This window comes from Canis lupus, chromosome 5 (assembly GCF_011100685.1).
Source record: "Canis lupus familiaris isolate Mischka breed German Shepherd chromosome 5, alternate assembly UU_Cfam_GSD_1.0, whole genome shotgun sequence".
In the NCBI taxonomy this organism is placed as follows: Eukaryota; Metazoa; Chordata; class Mammalia; order Carnivora; family Canidae; genus Canis; species Canis lupus.
In genome coordinates, this window is record NC_049226.1 from 34,457,756 (window position 1) to 34,477,504 (window position 19,749).

The 19,749-nt window shown below is 48.1% G+C and overlaps 2 protein-coding genes across 4 annotated transcripts in view; one reads left to right on the forward strand and one right to left on the reverse strand.

Moving 5' to 3' along the window:
* Positions 1–357: 357 nt before the first annotated feature.
* GSG1L2 (GSG1 like 2) lies at positions 358–15,195 on the reverse strand. Its single transcript, XM_038535530.1, has 5 exons — positions 14,910–15,195; positions 6,217–6,264; positions 4,760–4,912; positions 2,952–3,063; positions 358–1,457 (listed from the first exon to the last, which is right to left on the reverse strand). Exons 1-5 carry the CDS (start codon positions 15,193–15,195, stop codon positions 1,199–1,201), a joined length of 858 nt encoding a protein of 285 aa, XP_038391458.1. The 3' UTR covers positions 358–1,198.
* A 2,602-nt stretch (positions 15,196–17,797) lies between these two features.
* GLP2R (glucagon like peptide 2 receptor) overlaps positions 17,798–19,749 on the forward strand; it is a 50,403-nt gene continuing 48,451 nt past the window's right edge. Inside the window, exon 1 of one of the 3 annotated variants that reach the window (XM_038535534.1) lies at positions 17,798–18,281. Coding sequence is in view for 2 of the 3 variants with exons in the window: in XM_038535532.1 (XP_038391460.1) it covers positions 17,901–18,281 (381 nt within the window). In the remaining variant the exon portion in view is untranslated. The remainder of the gene's footprint in view (positions 18,282–19,749) is intronic. The other 2 variants (XM_038535532.1, XM_038535533.1) reach the window with 2 other exon arrangements.

Here is a 19,749-nt window from a genome sequence, read left to right on the forward strand (position 1 = left end):
TCTGAGCTGGGCTTATTCCCACAAAAATCCATTTTCTATCTCTTTAAATATGCTTGAACACAGAATCCCATGGAACCATCATTTATTAGGTACTTGACTAGCGCCCCAAACACGAAGAAGCTAATTTCTCCTTACTTTGTGACAGTATAAATGTTACAGTTCCGCATAAGCAGACTGAATAATTTCATTGAAACACTCAGGGTTGTTTTTTTTTTTTTTTTTCTTCCTCTTCCAGAAACGATGTGTCCACTAACCCCATAAACACTAAAAAAAAAAAAAATAAATAAAATAAATCTAAGTTAGGACATATTTAGGATTGTTATAATTTAGCAGTTTAATTTTTTTCAAAAACCCAAATGATGTGTCTAACAGCCCGTGGCCTTAATAATATGTTAGTTTAAAAGATAAGATAAATTTATATAATATTGTAACTGCACACATTAGCAAACATGCAGCACTCCATGGCCTCAAACAAAACTTGCATATTTAAGCCATATTTATTTTTAGAAGCAAAAGAGCCTGGTGATCTAAGCACAATGATTCCAACACTTGTTCTACTTCATTATGATAAGATGTCATTCTATTCGACTGTTCTCATTTTGTTTTATCATATGATTATCCTTCCAAGGGGATCCTACTATAGGTAGAAATCAGGACATTTCAAAGAAAATATATGTTGAAAGAAACATGAAACCAACTTTTTCAATTTAAATTTGGGCCTTCTTGATTAAAATAAAAGAGAAAGTATGGGATAGACATGCATACTGTCAATTTATGTGTTCGTTAAGGGAAATTTTTTCTGGGCTCTTCTGTCAACAAACATGTATGGGCAACACATTTCACACCCTTTGTTGTTAGAACCTTCCTTTCCTCTTTCTTCAACTTCTATTACCCTGAGTGCTTACATGTTCCCTCTTCTTTGGTTACCTTTGTTAAACTCACTGTTGGGAAAGCTTGAGGTGCTCATTTATACTAGAGTGTCAATGGTTGATATCTCCTGTAAGAGTAATCTCATTTAAAGACACTGGCATTTTACTAGGAATCGTAGCTGAAGCCAAAGCTGTTTAATAAAGGGTTAGATGGTGGGCAGAAGGTTTACCTGGACCACAGCCTTGTGAATTCCACCCCAGAGATGTGCATTGTGGACACGGGTGCCTGGCTTGCCTGCCTGTGCGCATTCGGTAGCCACAAGCATTGTCTAGCACATGGACACCTTGCCGGGGGCACTTGGTGGCAGGTGCTCAGAGACACTTGTGAGGGCACTCCCGGCAGGGCTGGGAGCAGCTTCTGTTTCCCAAATACTTTCCAAAGCCTTGGGCTCTGGGCAGTTGAGTTGAGAGTGCTGACTTCCCTTCTGTACCTTCTGCTTCTCTGTGAACTCCAGGCGGGCTGCTGTATATCTGTTCATGGCCATGACCGACACAGTCATGCAGAGGGCAAATGAACCCCACGCGAGGCTGTCAACAAAACGCACCATTAGGAGGGAGTGTAGGGCTCTGGTTCTAGGGCTTTCTGCTGTGGGGTCAGTCTGGTGAAAAACCCAGCTCCTAGTTCCATCCGATTTGGACCTGGACTTCGGATGAAAAGTTTCAGAGACCAGCCAATAGTGTTGTTGTAGCCCAATGGTCAAGAGAACAGACTTTGGAGTCATTGCACCAAGCTTGCATGGCGTGTTTGCACCCGTATCTTATGATCTGGGTACCCTTGAGCTGGGGACTTCACTTCAATATCAGGTTCCTCATCTGCAAAACCTGGTTAATAGTAACACTGCACACAGGGTGGTTGTACGGAATTCAGTGAACTCATGCACGGAAAGTACTCTGCATAGTATCTGCTGACACAGAACTGTTGCATTTGTTAGTGTTGTGGTTGGCTCTAACCCAGGGCAGGCACTTGGTGTTGTTACTTTCTACCCCTACCTTCTGGAAGCCTGTTGCCTCCTGAGATGATGGTCTACACGTTATACCTTCCACAGAACCTATTCAAATGGTCGCTGAGAAAGAACCTCTGCCAACTGGCATTGGTGTATTTTCAAGGGGTGACATTCTCAGGTGAAATAAAAGTCTCCATATTCGATTGCCTACAAAGAAGCCTACCCATAGGCAAGTTTTAAACCCATTCCAGAGTTTCCAATCCTCCTTATATATGACTTGACTTCAAGGGTACCAACATCTAGGGGAAAGGCCCAACAATAAATAGATAAAGGGGGGGGGGATCTAAAGAAAAGAGGTAGCACAAGGAACAGAAGAAAACAGTAGTCAGAAGAAAACCCTTTGATCACGATGTGCAGAGAGATATGAGAAGATACTGCATGAACAAAGCAGGATCAGGAATTATGAAAAAGGAATAACTAGAACACAAGAAAGACCTTTTGGAAATTCAACTGAAATCTAAAATAGAATTCAATATGAAGGTTAGATGACAAAGAAAGGGAAATTTTCAGAAAGGATTACAAAAGGAAGCAGGTGCGATGTGTTTAAGAATGGAATAACATCAGTGTCTCTATTTCTTTCTTTTTTTTTTAAAAAAAAAGATGTTATTTATTTATTCATGAGAGGCACACACACACAGAGGCAGAGACACAGGCAGAGGGAAAAGCAGGCTCCCTGCGGGGACCGTGATGCGGGACTCGATCCCAGGACCCCGGGAACATGACCTGAGCCAAAGGCAGATGCCCAACTATTGAGCCACCCAGGCATCCCTAGTGTTTCCATTTCCTGAGGACTTGACTCTGTGCCAAGGATTTTACAAACACAATCTCTTCAAATGCCCGTGAACACACGAGACCGTATCATCCTTTCACAGATGGGAGAGCGGGGCCACAGAATGGTTAAGAAGTCAGTCAAAGTCAGATGGTAGAACAACGGCCAAGGTTGGTTGTCCTAAACACCCTGCGTGCATCCCTGCTGGTCCATCAGGACTTGAACCCACCAGTAGGGCCAGCAACTCACCAGTAGGACCAGCCGTAGTCCCACGTCTGAGGCCTCCAATCTTCTGGTCCAAGGTTCACAGTGATTTGAAAAATGGTTGTGTACATCATGTGGGCCACCATGCTGAGAAGCCCTGCACAAGGAAAGCTTTTGTGAGCCGCAGTTAGGAATGTAGTTTCTTTACCTTATGTGAGTTGTATGTAAGAATCCCAGTAGCATCCTCCTTGAGCCCTTGCAAGCAGCCTTCGTGTTTCATGTACACGCTAATTCCTTAGTGTCATGAATCCTCATGGCGGGCCTTCCTCTGACATGTCATTTCTCCAATGACCAACTCTCCTGTCTATCATGCCCTGGTGTCCCAATGCTCAGAGGCTCCAATGTCCCATTCTCTCTTTCCCACACTCTACAGTGCTCTGTCACATTATTCTTTTTCATATGGATGGTTTGCTAACATAGAAACACTGAGTGGGTTCTGGCCACACTAGATTCACATGACAGAAATTGGGAGGAACAGAAATCAGTTGCCAATGGGATTTTCTTTCCTTTCTCAGTGGCTCAGCTCAGCCTTTTTGCCTGGAGACTCTGGAAGACTTTCCCCCCTAGGTGTGGCAGGATATGTCTAGGATTTGAATGCACTGTGTCAATCTTTCCAGATACTTGGAGGGAGCTTTCTATAGAGTGTGGTCTTCTGTTAAAGAAAGTTTTCTTGAATTTCACTTTTAAACTGTAGTTGTTTCATTGGTTCGTCTTTCTTGTATGGGGACTCTAAGTCCATAGATGGTGTTTTAATGTAATTTAAATAAATGGCAACTAGTTAGGGATAGGTGTCAGGGGTTTTAACGATGGGGACAATTATTTATATGTTAATAGAGCTGGCTAAAGTCCTTATGATGTAAATCCTCAAACACACTACCTGACATGTATTCACAGTCGAAACTGAATAGATGTCCAAGAAGAGGTCTGCTCATGACCTTGGGGGGCCCTGGAGGATGCCAGGACCTGCAGAAGAGTCTCCACGAGCCCATGGCCTGCCTCCTTGCTATGAAGTTCCAGAAATTGGATTTTATCATTCTATTCACTGATGATGAGGCTGGGGAAAGACGCCTGACACTTACCAAGCTCCCAACTGAGCTGATGCACTATTAACAGAGCTTTGAGTATCAGGACAGGGAGGCAAAGAAACCATTTGTTCAGGGTTCTTTTTCTGATAGAAAGGCCAACTCCTGAGACCCAAATGAAGTTGCTCTAAAAGTTGCTTGGAGGACACAGAAGACCCCCCCCATCCCCAAGAAGGGAGTTCTTCATTCTTTTATGTATATCAAACCTGGATAATGATTTTTAGCAAGGGACCATTTCTTGCTTTCTTATACATACCAGGTGCATTCTTACTTGGCCATCACCATAGGCTTTTGAGATAGCTGGCTTAGAATGGTTGAGTGACTTGCCCGGGATCACACAGCCATTAGGTAGCAGAGATCTGAACCCAGGCAGGATTTCATGTGTAGCCACCGTACTAAATTAGGCGATTTCTGTTCTCAGAGCCAGTGTACCTCCTTCCCAGAGTTGTGATAAACATGCAGTAATACATTTAATTCTCCATCCTCTATGTCTACCCTTCTTTCTCTTCATCAGTCACCCAAAGCATCATTGCTTCCCCCCCATGGGATTAACTCAGTGACTTCTCTGGTGGACCAGCGAGCTGTCCCGCTGAACTGGCCATTGATGGAAAAGAGCCAGCCAGCGCTTTGGCAGTGGGGACAGCCAGCCTGAAGCTCTGTCCCTGATTCTGGGGAGAATCGGGCTGTCTGAGGGCTGCTACGGTGAAGTACCTGCAAGCACCATGAGGATGGCTACAGAGGCATCCACTTTGAGCTGATGGAAATGAGAGTGATGATAACTCACTCTGGAGCCCAGGAGGATGGCACTTGTCATCATCAGAAAAATATTCATGATCTCGGCCCCAATGGACAGCCACAGAACACCTGTAAACATGTGAGGATGACAGGGATGCTGAGCATTGAGAATTCAGAAGTACTGCAATGTCTAGCCCTTTGATTGAGTTCACTTCTAAAACAAAAAATAAAAAGCAAATGCCAAGGGTTAGGAAACCACAACGAGGTCTGCTGGATCTTGGAAAGTTGGCAGTGATAGAGGCCTCCTTGGGGTTGAGAGAGGAGTGTGTAAATTTGTCCTTTGCTGGGAGGGAAAAAAATGGAATAAGAGTCTGATGTGAAGACATGAGAGATGCTGGGGGTCTCTCTTGCCCAGTTCAAAAGTTAATGCATTGTTTAGATTTCACCAGAAGACTTTGTCTTTTTAGAGAAGATACCCAACGTTACACGAGAGGGCAGAGAGAGACATCTAGAGTTGAAGCACCCTGGTTAGAGATCCCAAAACCTTATTGGTTTCTTTCTTTAAGATTTTATTTATTTATTTATTTATTTATTTATTTATTTATTTATTTATTTATTTATCTATTTGAGAGAGAGAAAGCAGGAGAGTGGGGGAGGGTCAGAGGGAGAAGCAGACTCCCTGCTAAGCAGGGAGGCCGATACAGGACTCCACCCCTGAGATCATGACCTGAGCCGAAGGCAGATGCTTAACCAACTGACCCACCCAGGCGCCCAAACCTTATTTTATTTCTATGTGAGCCAATTATTTGCCCTCTGGAGGGGATCCTGCCTGTGGCTTCGAGGAACTGCGTCAGAGGTGGAGGCCAGGGGACTAAGGGGACATGGAGAGAAGCTAACATTCCTGAAAGTCATCCTGCAGAGCAAGCCAGGTGCTGGGGACCCCTGCAGTGGATGAAGCAGGCATGATTCACGCCTTCACAAAACCTTTATCCTTGTTGGGGACACAGATACTGAGAAGGTCATCATGATGACCTTGATGAGCGTTACACAGAAGACAAAGTTCTGTAGGTCATGGCGAGCCAGAGCCCATCTCTCCTGGGCACTGCATCTACCTTGCATTGTGGTAGCTTGCAAATTAGCCACGGTGGGAGTTTTCATACCCCAGGAAACATCAGACACTACTTGTCAGGGCTTCCCATCCCTCCCTCCCGGCAAAATTGGTTGCTTAGCATTTTCCGGCGCCACTGACTCCAGGGCACATGGAGAGAGAGCCCACAGTTCCAGCTTTTGGGTTTGACATCATGGAAAAACAACAACAAAACAAACAAACAAACTAAACCCCCATCTTTTCCCCCATCCCAACAAAAACCCTAACAGTTATCCAGATCGTGGGGTGGCGTGCTGGTGGACAGCACATGAGTAAGGTGTTGTACCTTGTTCTTCAGCTGGTATGATGCTCTGGAAACTCCTACACTTTTCACCTAGAATAAACACAAAGAGAATATACTCATAAGTAGGAGTAACCCGAACAATTAGTGACAGAATGTGTTCCTAGTGCCTTCAATCTATCCCAGGCCATTTTTTTTCAAAGATTTTATTTATTTGGCAGAGAGAGAGAGAGAGAGAGAGAGAGAGAGAGAGAGAATGAGCAGAGGGAGTAGTAGACTTCCTGCGGAGCAGGGAGCCCCATGCAGAACTCGATCCCAGGACCCTGAGATCATGACCTGAGCCGAAGTCAGACGCTTCACCGACTGAGCCCCCCAGGAGCCCCTTATCCCAGGTCATTTGAACAAGGTTTGGGGAATGTGGTCAATTACTTTATTGTTCATAGACATGTCCTGCTCCCCACCCACCCCACAGGAGCATAATTCAATCCCATCCCGATGAGTCCAGGTTGGCCATATGACTTTCTTTGGTCAGTGAATTGGGAGCTGCCATGAGGGGAGTCATTTCTGGTCAGAAGGTTTAAGGGCCAATGTCCTGTCCACCCGAGTCTTGCTCCCCTGCCTCTGTGATCACAGAAGCACACGTCTGCATGGAGTGTCCATCAGCCTGAATTGCCGACCTGAAAAATCCACACAGAATGAGCTAGACATGAATGTGTTGAGTTAAACCACTGAGATTTGGGGGCTGGTTTTTACTGCAGCATAATCCAGCCCGTCCAGGTTGATACTGCGAGCCTTAGACCCGGGATTCTCAACTCCCCCAACAGCATACCTTCTAGTATGATTTTCAGTTTGTTTCTCCTTAGAAGGAAAGTAACCAGGTTTGTAACAATTTAAAAAAATGAATTAGAGCAGCCCTCCCCGGCCAATGGCTCAGTCGGTTAAGAGTCCAACTCTTGATTTTGGCTCAGGCTCTGATCTCAGGGTCTAGGGATTGAGCTCCACGTTGGGCTCCAGGCTGACCAAGAAGCCTGCTTGGATTCTCTCACTCCCTCTGCCCCTCCCCTCACTTGTGCACCCTCTTTCTAAAATAAAGAAATATATCTTTAAAAAAAGAGAATTAGAGAAAATTCAGATCTGTTACTGAGCAACCTAGCTATTTGCATTTCATCGTGCTTTCTGGAGTGTGGCAGGACAAGGAGGGTGCCAGGAGATGCGGGGATGCCTGAGACACAGAGCTGCTCCCAGTCTGGGCTGGCTGGAATTAAAAGCAGGGTGGGCCACACATCACTGACTCTTCAAAGGAGTGGCTTTCTCATCCCTAAAACAGATTCAGAAGTCCTCACATTAGCCTTGCTTTGGGAATTTATTTATTTTTTATTATTTTTTTGAAGATTTTATTTATTTATTCATGAAAGACACACAGAGAGAGGCAGAGACACAGGCAGAGGGAGAAGCAGGCTCCCTGCGGGGAGCCCGATGTGGGACTCGATCCCAGGACTCCGGGATCACACTGTGGGCCAGAGACAGATGCTCAACCACTAAGCCACCCAGGTGCCCCCAAATTCCTCTTCCTTTATGGCCAGGCTCCTCCACCTGTCCTCCCAACACAGAGCCCTTCCCTTGGCTTCACCTTCTAACTCATCAGGCTCATGCAAGAAGGACCATATGCCCAAACAGGTGCATGCTCACGGCGGCACATGTCTAAAGGCCATAAACCTTAAGGTTTGCCATTCTTGTCACCATGAAAGTCCAAGGGCCCCGGGACATCATGGTTTGGCACATCTGCAGTGCACCTCTGCTGAGCTATAGGAAGAAGAACAAAGCCTGGGTTTATGATACAGCCATTTGGTCGAGCTGTGTTGCAGGGAGACTTCCTGACAAACGTGCAGAAAGGGCTTTACTCGTCACTAACTGTCTAGGGCAAGCGGCCCAGAGGAAGGTATTCCACAGCCTGGGGGTCAGGACGGTAGCATCGGGGACCCATCTGCCCATCTGAAGCCTCAGTGGCCTCTTAAGCTTTTTAATGAGGTCAACTTTGGACTGATGCGATGGGCCCATGTTCCTCACAGGTTCTCTGGCTTTGGCAGTGGCGGTGGTGTTATGGTCACAGTAGGAAAATTTGTCCGCATCCCGTGGGTTCTACCAAGGATGCCCGCACGGCACGGGGGATATCTTGACACTCATGTGCTGCTCTCAGCCCTTTGGGGCTGGTGCAGAGCTTCTTTTTTTAAAAAAAATTTTATTTATTTATTCATGAGAGACAGAGAGGGAGGCAGAGACATAGGCAGAGGGAGAAGCAGGCTCCCTGCGGGGATCCGGATGTGGGACTCAATCCCCGGACCCGAGCTTCATGCCCTGAGCCCAAGGCAGACACTCAGCCACTGAGCCACACAGATGCCCCCCTTTTATGGAGCATTTCATTATCGATCAGGTGAGTACAAATAGCCACATTTTACAGATTTGGAGGCCAGGCTCAGACAGGTTGGAAAAACTGGGAACTGAAACTGGGCTTCCCCCCTGAAATCCAGTACCTTTTTGCGTATCACCACCTGCTGTCTTTCTACATAACCCGTGGAGTGGGGGTGGACTAACCATCTACGTTGCCTTCCAAAGTGGCCTGCCCTTTGTCACAGGAATAAAGAGAGGGCCAAGTACAGGACCAGGGGCAGAGCAAAGAGAGAATAGAGGCCAGACAAGGAGATAAGGAGAATTCACCCTGGCTTTGAAGGCTGAGGTCAGCCCGGGCAAGGAGTCAGGCCACAGTGACCCCTTGATTAATCTGAATCCTCAGAAATGGTGTTCCTTTTGAATGAGGCCAGCGGGATTAAAAGGAAAAATCTTCGTAAATCCCATGAAGCCGGAGAGGCTGGTGTGACATAGCTCGGCTGCAAGTGCTTCGCCGGCCAAGCGGAGCCCCAAGCCAGCTTGGGAAACCGTGTCCAGGTCCCCAGTGCTGGACTCGTGCATCCCCATCTGCTGGTCCTGCCCTCCCACCCCCCACCCCATGGGGCCCCCAGGCCCCTCTGTCCTTGACCTTTGTGGCTTCAACAGAACACTGCGGAATTGGGAACCAGCACATTCTGTTGACTCGTTGCTTCGCCTAAGGGAGAGAATGCCATGGGAGCACTGCCTCTGCCAGGAGTTTCATCTCAGAGGGGGAAGTCAGAGGTGCTTCCCCCCCTTTAAAAGCACTTTGGCAACAGGAACAGGAATGGGAAGAGGTGGCTTGTGCAGAGGATGTCCTGAGATCGCGCTCCTCCCCTCGAGGGTCAGCCTTTGCAGGCACAGAGATGAAGTGGATTCAGAAGGAAAAAAAAATCCGTAAGGCCTCGGGGCAGCAGATCTGGGGATGGTCGGATGTCCCAAGGCTGTTCTCCTGGGCTTATTTGGATCCAGGGGCACCTGGATGAAGTGCTTATTGTCAGGTGTCCTGAGAGGCCCGCGCCCCTTCTGACCCTCTGTCTAAGCACTGTTTGGGTGCCTTCTCGTTCACTTGCAGCTATAATCCTTTTCTTTCATGTACCCCCAAATCTCCCAGGCCCTTGTGATGAATTACACTTAAGAGGAGATGTTTGTGTGCAGTGATCTTTAGCTGGGAGCCTCAGGCTATATTCTGCAGACGTGCTTTCTGGGGCAATGTTTTTAAGATACTTTTTATTTTTTTAAAGATTATTTATTTATTTATTTATTTATTTGGTGGGGAGTGGGGGAGGAGGGGCAGAGGGAGAGAGAGAGAATCGGAAGTAGACTCCTCGCTGCGCCCGGAGCCCGTCACAGGGCTCCATCCCACCACTGTGAGATCACAACCTGAGCTGAAACCAAGAGTCAGATGCTCAACCAGCTGAGCCACCCAGGTGCCCCTTCAAGATACTCTAAAATTGGGAATTCTCACGTGGAAATCCAAATATCTTACTTCCTTTGAAAAAGTCAGACAAAAACCTGACAACACCAAGAGCCTAAATCCATGTGGCCATACCGCTGAGCTGAGTGAGGGGCTGCCCCCTTGAGCTGAGGATGACATTTCAAGGTCATCGATGATCTTGCTCTGTTTGCTGTTGTTACCACCTTCTGTGGGCATTGATTTTCCACCTGTGACGTATGTCTCTTGTTTTACTCTATTGCATGTTTGCTATTACTTTAGTTATTACTTAATAAAGACTTAATTCTAAACCTTTTGTTCTGGGGGCATCTTATAACATATGAAGGTGATCATGTTTTTCTGAGGGGAGGAAAAAAAAAGGTGTTCTGGAGAAGATGCCCTCTTCTTGATTCTTAATAAAGTGATGACAATATTTAGATACTGTGGTTTACCCGGACCACCTTTTATATTAGGAAACATATAAAAATGTGAGCAGAGGCAACCCCTGGGTGGCTCAGTGGTTGAGCCTCTGCTTTCAGCTCAGGTCATGATCCTGGAGTCCTGCGATCAAGTCCCACATCAGGGTCCCTGCAGGGAGCTTGTTTCTCCCTCTGCCTGTTTCTCTGCCTGTCTCTCTGTGTCTCTCATGAATAAATAAAATCTTTAAAAAATATAAAAAATAAAAATTTTTTAAAACCATAAGCAGAGATTTTTTGGATTGATGGGCACAAGCATCTTCATTGGCAATTATAAGACAATTGACCATCAGTTAAGTTTTGGGCATTGAGGTGGGGGGTGGTGGGAAACAGGAAGTCTGGGTCAAGAAATCTGAGCTCTGTGCCCTGCTCTACAAGGATCTAGCTGTTCAGTCTTCAAGGGAGCGCTCCTGCTTCTAGAACTCAATAAAATGCATCTGTTGTTTTAGGTGAGCCTTTTTACAAAGAGGGTTGCTCCAAGCAGATTCTTTTTCTGTGGTCAACTAATTTTGGGACACACTGGGATATGTAATAAATAATAAACGGTTTTCATTATGGTAAGACTTAGAAATTTTAAAACGTTAAGATGCATTGTGAATTTCCAAGAAGAAAATGTAATAGGCAACATCTTCCAATTTCTTTTACAATCGAAACTCTCTTTATTTAATTTTATGAAAGCATCTCACAAGGCATCTCTGGGAGGGGGGTGGGGAGCATAATCCTTGAGAAAATCCAGCAAGGCACCTGTTAAAGTCTCTTTCCGGCGTGACATCAAATATATAAGAAGCATATTAATCAGAAAAGGGTCAAGAATTGGACTCTATTTCTACTTGGCTTTGTCCATAAATCACTGAGACCATCAACTCTCCTTAAAATTCAGCCTGTGTTCCTGACAATATATTTAAACACCTTTCAGTGGTATGATCCATGAGAGGGTTGTGTGTGTGTGTGTGTGTGTGTGTGTGTGTGTGTTAAACACTCCTTTGGCGGAAATGCCAAGGAGATTCCTGGTCTCTGGAGGAAGAGGCCTGAAAGCCCCTCACACAGCCCTATAACTGTGCAGTTGGCCTCTGTTTTAGGTTGATAAGGTCCTCTCCCCCAACCTGGTAATAGTTTGTTGTTGTTCTGTTTTTATCAGAAAGCTCAAGGACAGTGTATATCATCTATCTGCATAGTGTTGGTGTGACTACGTCGGGCATGCGCCATATGTCAGTGGACGGTTTGCACCTGCTTCCAGGCCTCCCTGAAACCCATAGCTCTGACATCATTTAAGAGATAAGGCTTCCAGTCTCTGAAAATCCCAGCCGAGTCCTTTCTCACAATTCCCTGATCACTAGGGAAACAGCTCCCGACTGTCCAATTTTCTACCTCCTGTTCTCAGGTTCAGGTTCTACTGTGGCCCAACCTCCCCTGACATTACACACTAGTGATGCTTCAATTTTCTTCAATTAGGTTTCTCTTCCTAGGGAACATCGTCTTGCTCAATTCCTTGTCCTGAAGTGACCGTGACTTTGTGTTGTAGGGAAGCAGAAGCTGCCTCAGGTCACATTCAAGAGCCATGTGAGTTAAATTCTTCTGTAATGAGGCTTCCTCTTCCACCCTGCCTTGTGTTCTAATGCAAATACAGGAACTGTCCTGCCTCAATCCTTTGCTCACTTTGTCCTGTCTGCCTGGAATATCCTCAGCCCTAATCTCCATCTATTAAATCACAGTCCTGTTTGGAGGTCTGGTACAACCACCATCTCCTTTATGAAGCCTTCGCCATGCCCAGAGCTGTAAGGAAGTTCTTCGTCATTTCTATTCCCATATCATTTGTCAGTCTGTGATAACCTTACCATATTTTTCCTTGTTTTAGTTTCATCTCAGTTCTGACCACTGTGTCTCACTCCCCTTTCCACCTCTCCATTTGCTTAACAAGGAAATGGCTTTTAGCAAATTTGTTCCATGCTGCTCTGAGCACTGTCTTTCCAGAGGGCTTTGCTATACCTTTGCTTCTCTAACTTTGGTGTGTGTCTTAATCACCAGGGGGGAAATTGTTAGAAATACAGAAGACACCAGATGGAAAGGAGAGCTGAAGAGAATAAAAAGCAATGAGGGTGAGAAAAGAAAAGGCAACAAGGAACTCTAGGAAAAGCAAAAAGCTATACAAGAAATTTAATGTAATGATAGCACCTCCTTGATTCTGTGATGAATAATATTTATATACTCTAAATCAATTGTTGACTTATTGATTTACCTAAAACAGTAATATAAGAATATTAGGAAGATGGCAGGACAGATGTGGGACGTGGTGGTATGAGAGACTTAGCCTTATCTATTATGACAGGAAGTCGATAAGTAATGCCTAGCATATGGTTTTTGAAACATGGAAGCAAATAGCAGAAGAAACAGCTAAGCTAAAAGTGGTTTCCCTGAAGGGTGGGACTAGGTTAAGAAGTGGGAAGGCAGCAGGGGACTGTTGGTTTTTCTTAGAAGCACCTCAAAATGATTTTATCTCTTATCTATGTGTAAATATTACCTTGGTTAAATATATTTTTATAAAAGGGACTGTAGATTTCTAGACCTCAGTCTACGACCTACTGAATCAGAATTTCCAGGGCTGGGGACCTGGAATTGAATTAACTCCCTGGGCGATTGTCATGCACTGCCAACATCTGATACTCGGTATGATACGTCTATGCAGCTATGGAAATTGAAGTAGGCAATCCTCAGATGAGGCCTTGGAAGAGGAGAAGTTCCAAGCACCTTGCCAATGGGTTTAGTGATCATTTTTTTCCAAACTGAAAATCTGAGACTACCTTTGGTGCCCTCCAGAATGCAGAATCATGAGCCTCCTGGGTAGAGAGAGCAGACTGATAGGAAGAGAGCGCACTCCCTAGAGGAGAGGGGCAGGGAGGGTCTTCTGGTAGCCTTAGCTCTAGGCTGACAGCGTATGTACCACACATAATGCCAAGTCCATACGCACTGACCAGGACATGTGGAAGGGCAAGACTAGGCACGGCTCCTGTGTGGCCCCCACTGGGGCAGGATGGAGATGGGTAAGCAGCATATCAGAGAGTTTCTACTTGGAGTCTTTTCCTTAGGCCTCAGGATGAAATCACTAATGCTACGAGGATGGAAAAAGGCAATTAGAAACTGCAGAGAAAATAAAAGGCTGGTCAAGAAATTTAACGTGTTAAGCCCAAGATCAAGAGAGAAATAGGACTGGAGGGTATTTTGCTGAGTGAAATAAGTCAATCGGAGAAGGACAAACATTATATGGTCTCATTCATTTGGGGAATATAAAAAATAGTGAAAGGGAATAAAGGGGAAAGGAGAGAAAATGAGTGGGAAATATCAGAGAGGGAGACAGAACATGAGAGACTCCTAACTCTGGGAACGAACTAGGGGTAGTAGAAGGGGGTGGGCGAGGGGTTGGGGTGACTGAGTGATGGGCACTGATGGGGGCACTTGACAGGATGAGCACTGGGTGATATGCTATATGTTGGCAAATTGAACTCCAATAATAAATACATAAATAAATAAAATTTTAAAAAGAGAAATGAGGATGTGGAGGGGACCTCTTCTTTTGACCTTGAGGCATGTGCTTTCCTGGTAGGAAGGGAAGAGCATCCTGGCCCCAAGCATGGGCTTGGGTTTGCAGCCAGGCTGCCAGACACTGGGGGGGTCCAGGTCCTCCTTCCTCAGTTCCTTAAGAGGTAAAAAAAAAAAAAAAATTTTTTCTGAAAGGTGGATGCTCCAAATACCAACCCTTCCCCTCCCTCTTCTGTCTCCTCTCTCCCCCTCCCCCATTTCTCTCATCACCACTCTGCCAAACCCACAGAAGCTCAGAAGATCAGGGCTGAGTGCTAAGATGAGAAAGGGATGGGACTCACTAGCCCCGTGACCTGAAACTCTGAGCCTCAGTTTCTCATTTGTGAGCTGATTATATCTACTTTGTAGGGTTATTTCAAGGGCTTCTAGAGGGTTAACTTGTGAAGGATTCTTCTGGTGGGGGTTCCACATCATCACTGATGGTGATAAAGTCAATTTTTCAGGAGAACCTGCCATTCCAAGACCCCCTTAGATGTGCAAGGACGCAGTTGAGAGACGGACGGGGCCATTTTTGGTTCTCTAGGGATGGGGTGACACTAGCAAATGGTAAGAGCGAGTGTTTCTAAACCCACCACAGCAGGCCCTGTTGCAAGGCAGTGAGCTCAGTAATTTTATCTTTATGGTAACTCTTGGTAACGAGGGCCGCTATCGTTCCTATTTTACACTCGAGGAAACAGGCTCAGAGCGATGAAGAAGCTTGCCCGAGGATGCAGGGCAGTCAGTGGCAGAGCCGGGACTCCCAGCCAGGCGGCAGGCCCCAGAGCGCCCGCACCTGTCACCCACCCCGCTGCACCTGCCGCCGTGCTCACCTGTGCTGCCGACGCTCTCCTCACAGGACTGCCAGAGCCCCGCGTGGAACCTGCGCAGGATGAACTTGTCGTCCCCCGTCTCCCAAATGTCCTGGACGGCCTGGCTCGCGTTGTCCCTCCTGCCCCCGTCGGAGCGAATGCAGGGCAGCCTGCCCGGGCACAGCGGCTTGGTCACCCTCCGGGTCCCCTGGCACCAGTGGCTGCTGCCCACGGCGGCGAGGGAGCAGGCCAGGGCGAGGCCGACGGGGAGGAGGCCCAGCATCTGCCGCCGCCTGGCCCTGTCCATGGCTGGAGGAGCTGTGCGGCGTCAGGATGAGCAGCGGGCCCCTCCCTGCCTCCCCCCGCAGGCTGCCCGCCCCTCTCGGCCCTGCCATCTGGCGCCCCGACCGGCTTCCCTCACATCCCGGGTGCCCCCCCAGCGTGTGCCATCCGTGTGCGTGTGCACCCGTGGCCCGAGAAGGCCCAGAGCGGGGCAGGCCCCCATCAGTGACGCCGGCCCTTCAGTCCTCTCCAGGGAGTGGGGTGCGGGAGGGGGCTGGCGCTCCGTCTTTTTGCACTTGGGGTAAAATACGCAGAAGGTGAAATTTACCATGGTGACCATTTTTTTCACCTTCACGTAGTCGCGCTCCCAATCTCTAGACCCTGTCATCTTGTGACATTGGAGCTCTGCCCCAGTGAACACTTACTCCCCATCCCGGTCCCTACTCGGGGCACTGCCACTCTACCTCCTGTCCCTATGAATGTGGCCGGTCCCGGGACCTCACGTGAGTGGGGCCGTGCAATCTTGTCTCTTTGTTTCTGGCTTATTCCACTCAGTGTCGTGCTCTCCAGGCTCCCCCGTGTAGCAGCAGGTGTCAGAATCTCTTTCCTTTTACCGCTTAGTGGCATCTTGTTGCGTGGACAGACCCCCATTTGCTTATGTGTCACTTGTCCATGGACACTCGGGTTGCATCTGCCTTTTGGTTCTTGCGGAGGGTGCTGAAGACCAGGGGTGTTTGGGCAGGTGTCTGGGCGAGTCTGCTCAACCCTTGCCTTTTGCACTGATCAGGCTACTCAGTGTTGGGTGCCAGAAATGGGGAGTCCCACAGCCTGTTTTTTCCCTGCTCAGCCAACAGGGATTGCCAAGGACAGCGTCCTGTTTAGGGGACTGAGACTTGAGGTGCTGGCAGCCTGCTCCAGAGCCAAAGCACCATGCAGAGCAAGGGTGGGCAGCTCACACCCCATGGGGTGCGGCATCCAGCACCGTCCTGGGGCCCCAGAAGCTGGCAGGCACAGCCCTTGGCATCCTCATCCCTGGGGATGGTGACACAGAGGAGACTAATCACTTCTGGGGCAGAAGACATTGATGCAGGGATGAGGGCAGGAGGAGCATCCCGGAAACACACAGGTCCTAGATCGCCTATTAGCACCTCCTGAGGGCCCTCAGATACCTGCAGATGTAAGGGAGAATCACTGGGCTGGGTGCTGGGGTACATGTCACGTGGGCCACTCTAATTCTCTACTTTCTGGTGGCGCGGGCACAGGGACTCGTCCCACTGGCCACAGGACTTGTGGGAAGAGGATTTATCACGTTCTATCACCAGATGGCACCCATCCCACAGAAAGGAGGCCAGGTGTACCACCCCCCCTCACCCCAGCCCCTGTCCCTTCAGGAAAAGAATGTTTTGGGGAACAAGTTCAAAGGGGTTAGCTAGAATATTCTGACTGGGCAGGCATTTCCTTCGCCAGCATGCAGCCCAGAACACGTGGTTGTCAATGTGTGATTCCAGAACGGCTTTCCAGCTGTAAGGCAAGGATCAGAGCATCGTTGGGGGCGCGTCTCCCCCTGTCACCTCATCCTGCTGTCCTAGAGATGACCACATTAATTCCAGAGGTCGTACTACTGTCCCAGGCCATTCTGGGGGGCGGGGGGTGGGTCTTTGTTTACCATAAGCATTTGATCGCTAGGGTTTAAAGTCTTGCCATGTGGTGATTTTAAGATTTCCAAGGATTTCTGTTGAGTGGTGCTTCCTGGTATTCCCCCAACCGTTCAGAATTCATTCACTCAGGTAAGTTAGCAAGGGTGTGCTCCTCTGTCCGACTTGGATGGAGAGAAAAACAAAACCAAACTCCATGAGAACATGGCCTTCTTGTCTCTTGCCGACCTGCGTCTCAGCTGGGCAGGACGTCTTTGCCTCCTGGGCCTCCAATCTGGACGCTGAAGAGCCTGGACAGGGAGAGGTGGGGAGAGCAGGGCGGAGCTGAGCCCCTCCGAGGCCCCTAGAGGAGCCCGCCAGAGGAAGGGAATGCCCCTGGAGAGTTGAGGTAAGATCAGCACCTGACACGTGGCTGTGTCAGGTGATTCTGGGAATCCTGGGCCTGCCATTTACTGCTGTGTGGCCATGGGCCAGCAGCCTAACCTCTCTGAGCCTCATTTTCTCAGCTGTCAAGTGGAGACCTCCTGGTCGCCTCACAGGGTTATTTGAGGATGAATGAAACAGGTGGTCGTCAGCTGGGTGAGAAAGTGATGTACGTCCCCTGGAAGCCCCTGCCAGGTGGGCTGGGCGGCATCGAGAGGCTCAACGGGGCCATCAAGAGGTGTGTTTGACTTTCCTGCACTTGTAGACAGAACTCAAGCCACCCATTGGGGTTTGGCTTCAGGGCCTGGGCCTGGATCTGCTTTCTCCCTCCAAGCGTTTGCATAGATGGGGATCGGAAGAGACCCTGCCCTTGGGGCATTGGAAAGAAATGGGCCCCCTTGCTCAGATGCCCACTCATACCTGGTGTGAGGCCCATCCTCTTGTGCCAGCTGTTGCTCAGCAGCTGGAACCCGAGGCTCCGGCCCGCGGGCCGTGTGCACAGAGCAGAACCACTGGCTGCCTGGCTTCTCCTCCCGGGCGGCCCTTGCTGAGGAAGTCCCTGGGAGCGCAGCTGACTTGGGGAAGGTCTGGGAAAAATTTCCCTGCCTTTGGAAGGAGGGGGGGTGGCCCAGGCGGAGATGAGCCACCGCTGATGAGAAACCCCAGGGAATCATCGGTAGGTGGCCCTAGACCAGTTCAGACGCTCCCTCCGCGCGCGGCGTGGAGAGGGTTTGTGCAAACATTTCCTCGCTGTGCCGGGAGGAATGCAGGAGGAGGCCGCCTCTGGTGCATCTTGGACTATTCCAGAACTGCGCCCTCGCCTGTGAAGTTGCAGGGGGGAAGGCGAGGCCAGCATCGGGCAGGGGCAGCGCCTGGAAGAAGGAAAGGAGAGGACCCCCACCCCGAGTCCACGCTGCCCATGGACACCCCTGCCTGCCCGGGGCCCAGGCCTCTGCCCCCCTCCAGGAAGCGCTCTCCGCCGGCCCCCACGAGGCCCGTGCTCACCCTGCTGCTCCTGGTCTCCGTCAAACAAGTAAGAGCGGTTTATGATTTGGATTGTCACGGCGATTGCTGCCGGGGTCAGTTCTGCATCTTTTCTGATCCTATAGGCAGTTGCGGCCTCTCGTTGGCAATTTGGGAAATATTATTAAGGGTTAAGGCGGGAATGATTAACCCTAATCCTAGTATTCAGAGGTCATCGTGGTTAACGTTTTGGCATATTTCCTGCAAATCCTTTATCTATGTGTGTGTCTGTGTGGCTGAAGTTATGATGCATAAAGTGTTCTGTAGCCTGGTTTTCCCTTTTACACCATTTTATAAGTATTTTCCAATGTTAGGATGAATTCTGTAAATAGCATTTAAACTGGTCCTGTATATCTTGTCTGCTTTTACAATGTTCTCAGGCTTGAGTATTTAGGACTATGGTTTTTTTTTTTTTTCCTCTTCTTTCCTTTCTACTTTTCCTTCTTAGTATAAAAATATAGAATGTTCATTGTTTTAAAAACTAAATGTATAAAATCTGAAGATGCATAAATACCAGCTCTAGATCACTGCTGTCCCACCACCCAGAAATCACCCTTTTTCGCCTTTGGTGGCTTATACTTCTGGACCTCTTTCTGCCATATATTTACAGGTACTTTATTGTTTTTTTTTTTTTTTTAACAAGCATAAGATCAGACTGACTATAAATATTATCTCGCTCTCTGCTTTTGTCTTATGGGAATACACTGAAAGCTAAGACAAGCTAACACTTCAATCAAGCGCATGATGTGCTAGGGCCGGTGCCAGGTGTGTCCTCTGTATTAATTTATACCTCACGAGGGAGAAGCTCCTGCTAATCCCACTTACAGATGAGAACACTTTTCTGTATCAGTAAAAGATACCCCCATAGCGTGATGCTTAAGACTTCAATGTTGTCTTGTAATGTATGTAACCAACCTCTTCAGGTGGGCATTCGGGTATCTTGTTTTATTCTTATCCAGGGACACTTGACTTTTGCCCTTTTACCTTTTTAAGCTTCCTTTAAAAAAAGAAGGTTTTATTTACTTATTTGAGAGAGAATGAGGGAGCACAAGCAAGGGGAGCAGCAGAGGGAGAGGGAGAAGCAGACACTCTGCTGAGCAGGAAGGCCGATACGGGACTCGATCCCAGGACCCTGAGATCATGACCTGAGCTGAAGGCCGATGCTTCACTGACTGAGCCATCCAGGTGCCCCTGAGTTTCCATTTTTATACTAGACCATGATGTCCTGTTCATCTGGGAAATGCAAGCCATGAAAGTGCCTTGAGGAAGGGTTCTCTTCTTCCTCTGGTCCATGGGTGGAGTTCGACCCTGTATGTGGCCCTGGGGTTCCAAATCCCGCCTGCCCCCACCTAGGGACGTCGGTTCGTGGTGTCTGATCTTGTAAGTGTTCGCTTCATTGGGCTTTCTTTGTTCTAACCTGGGACCCAACAGGCAGAAAACACCTACCGAATTCTCTGCGTCCGATTTCTCCCACGGAC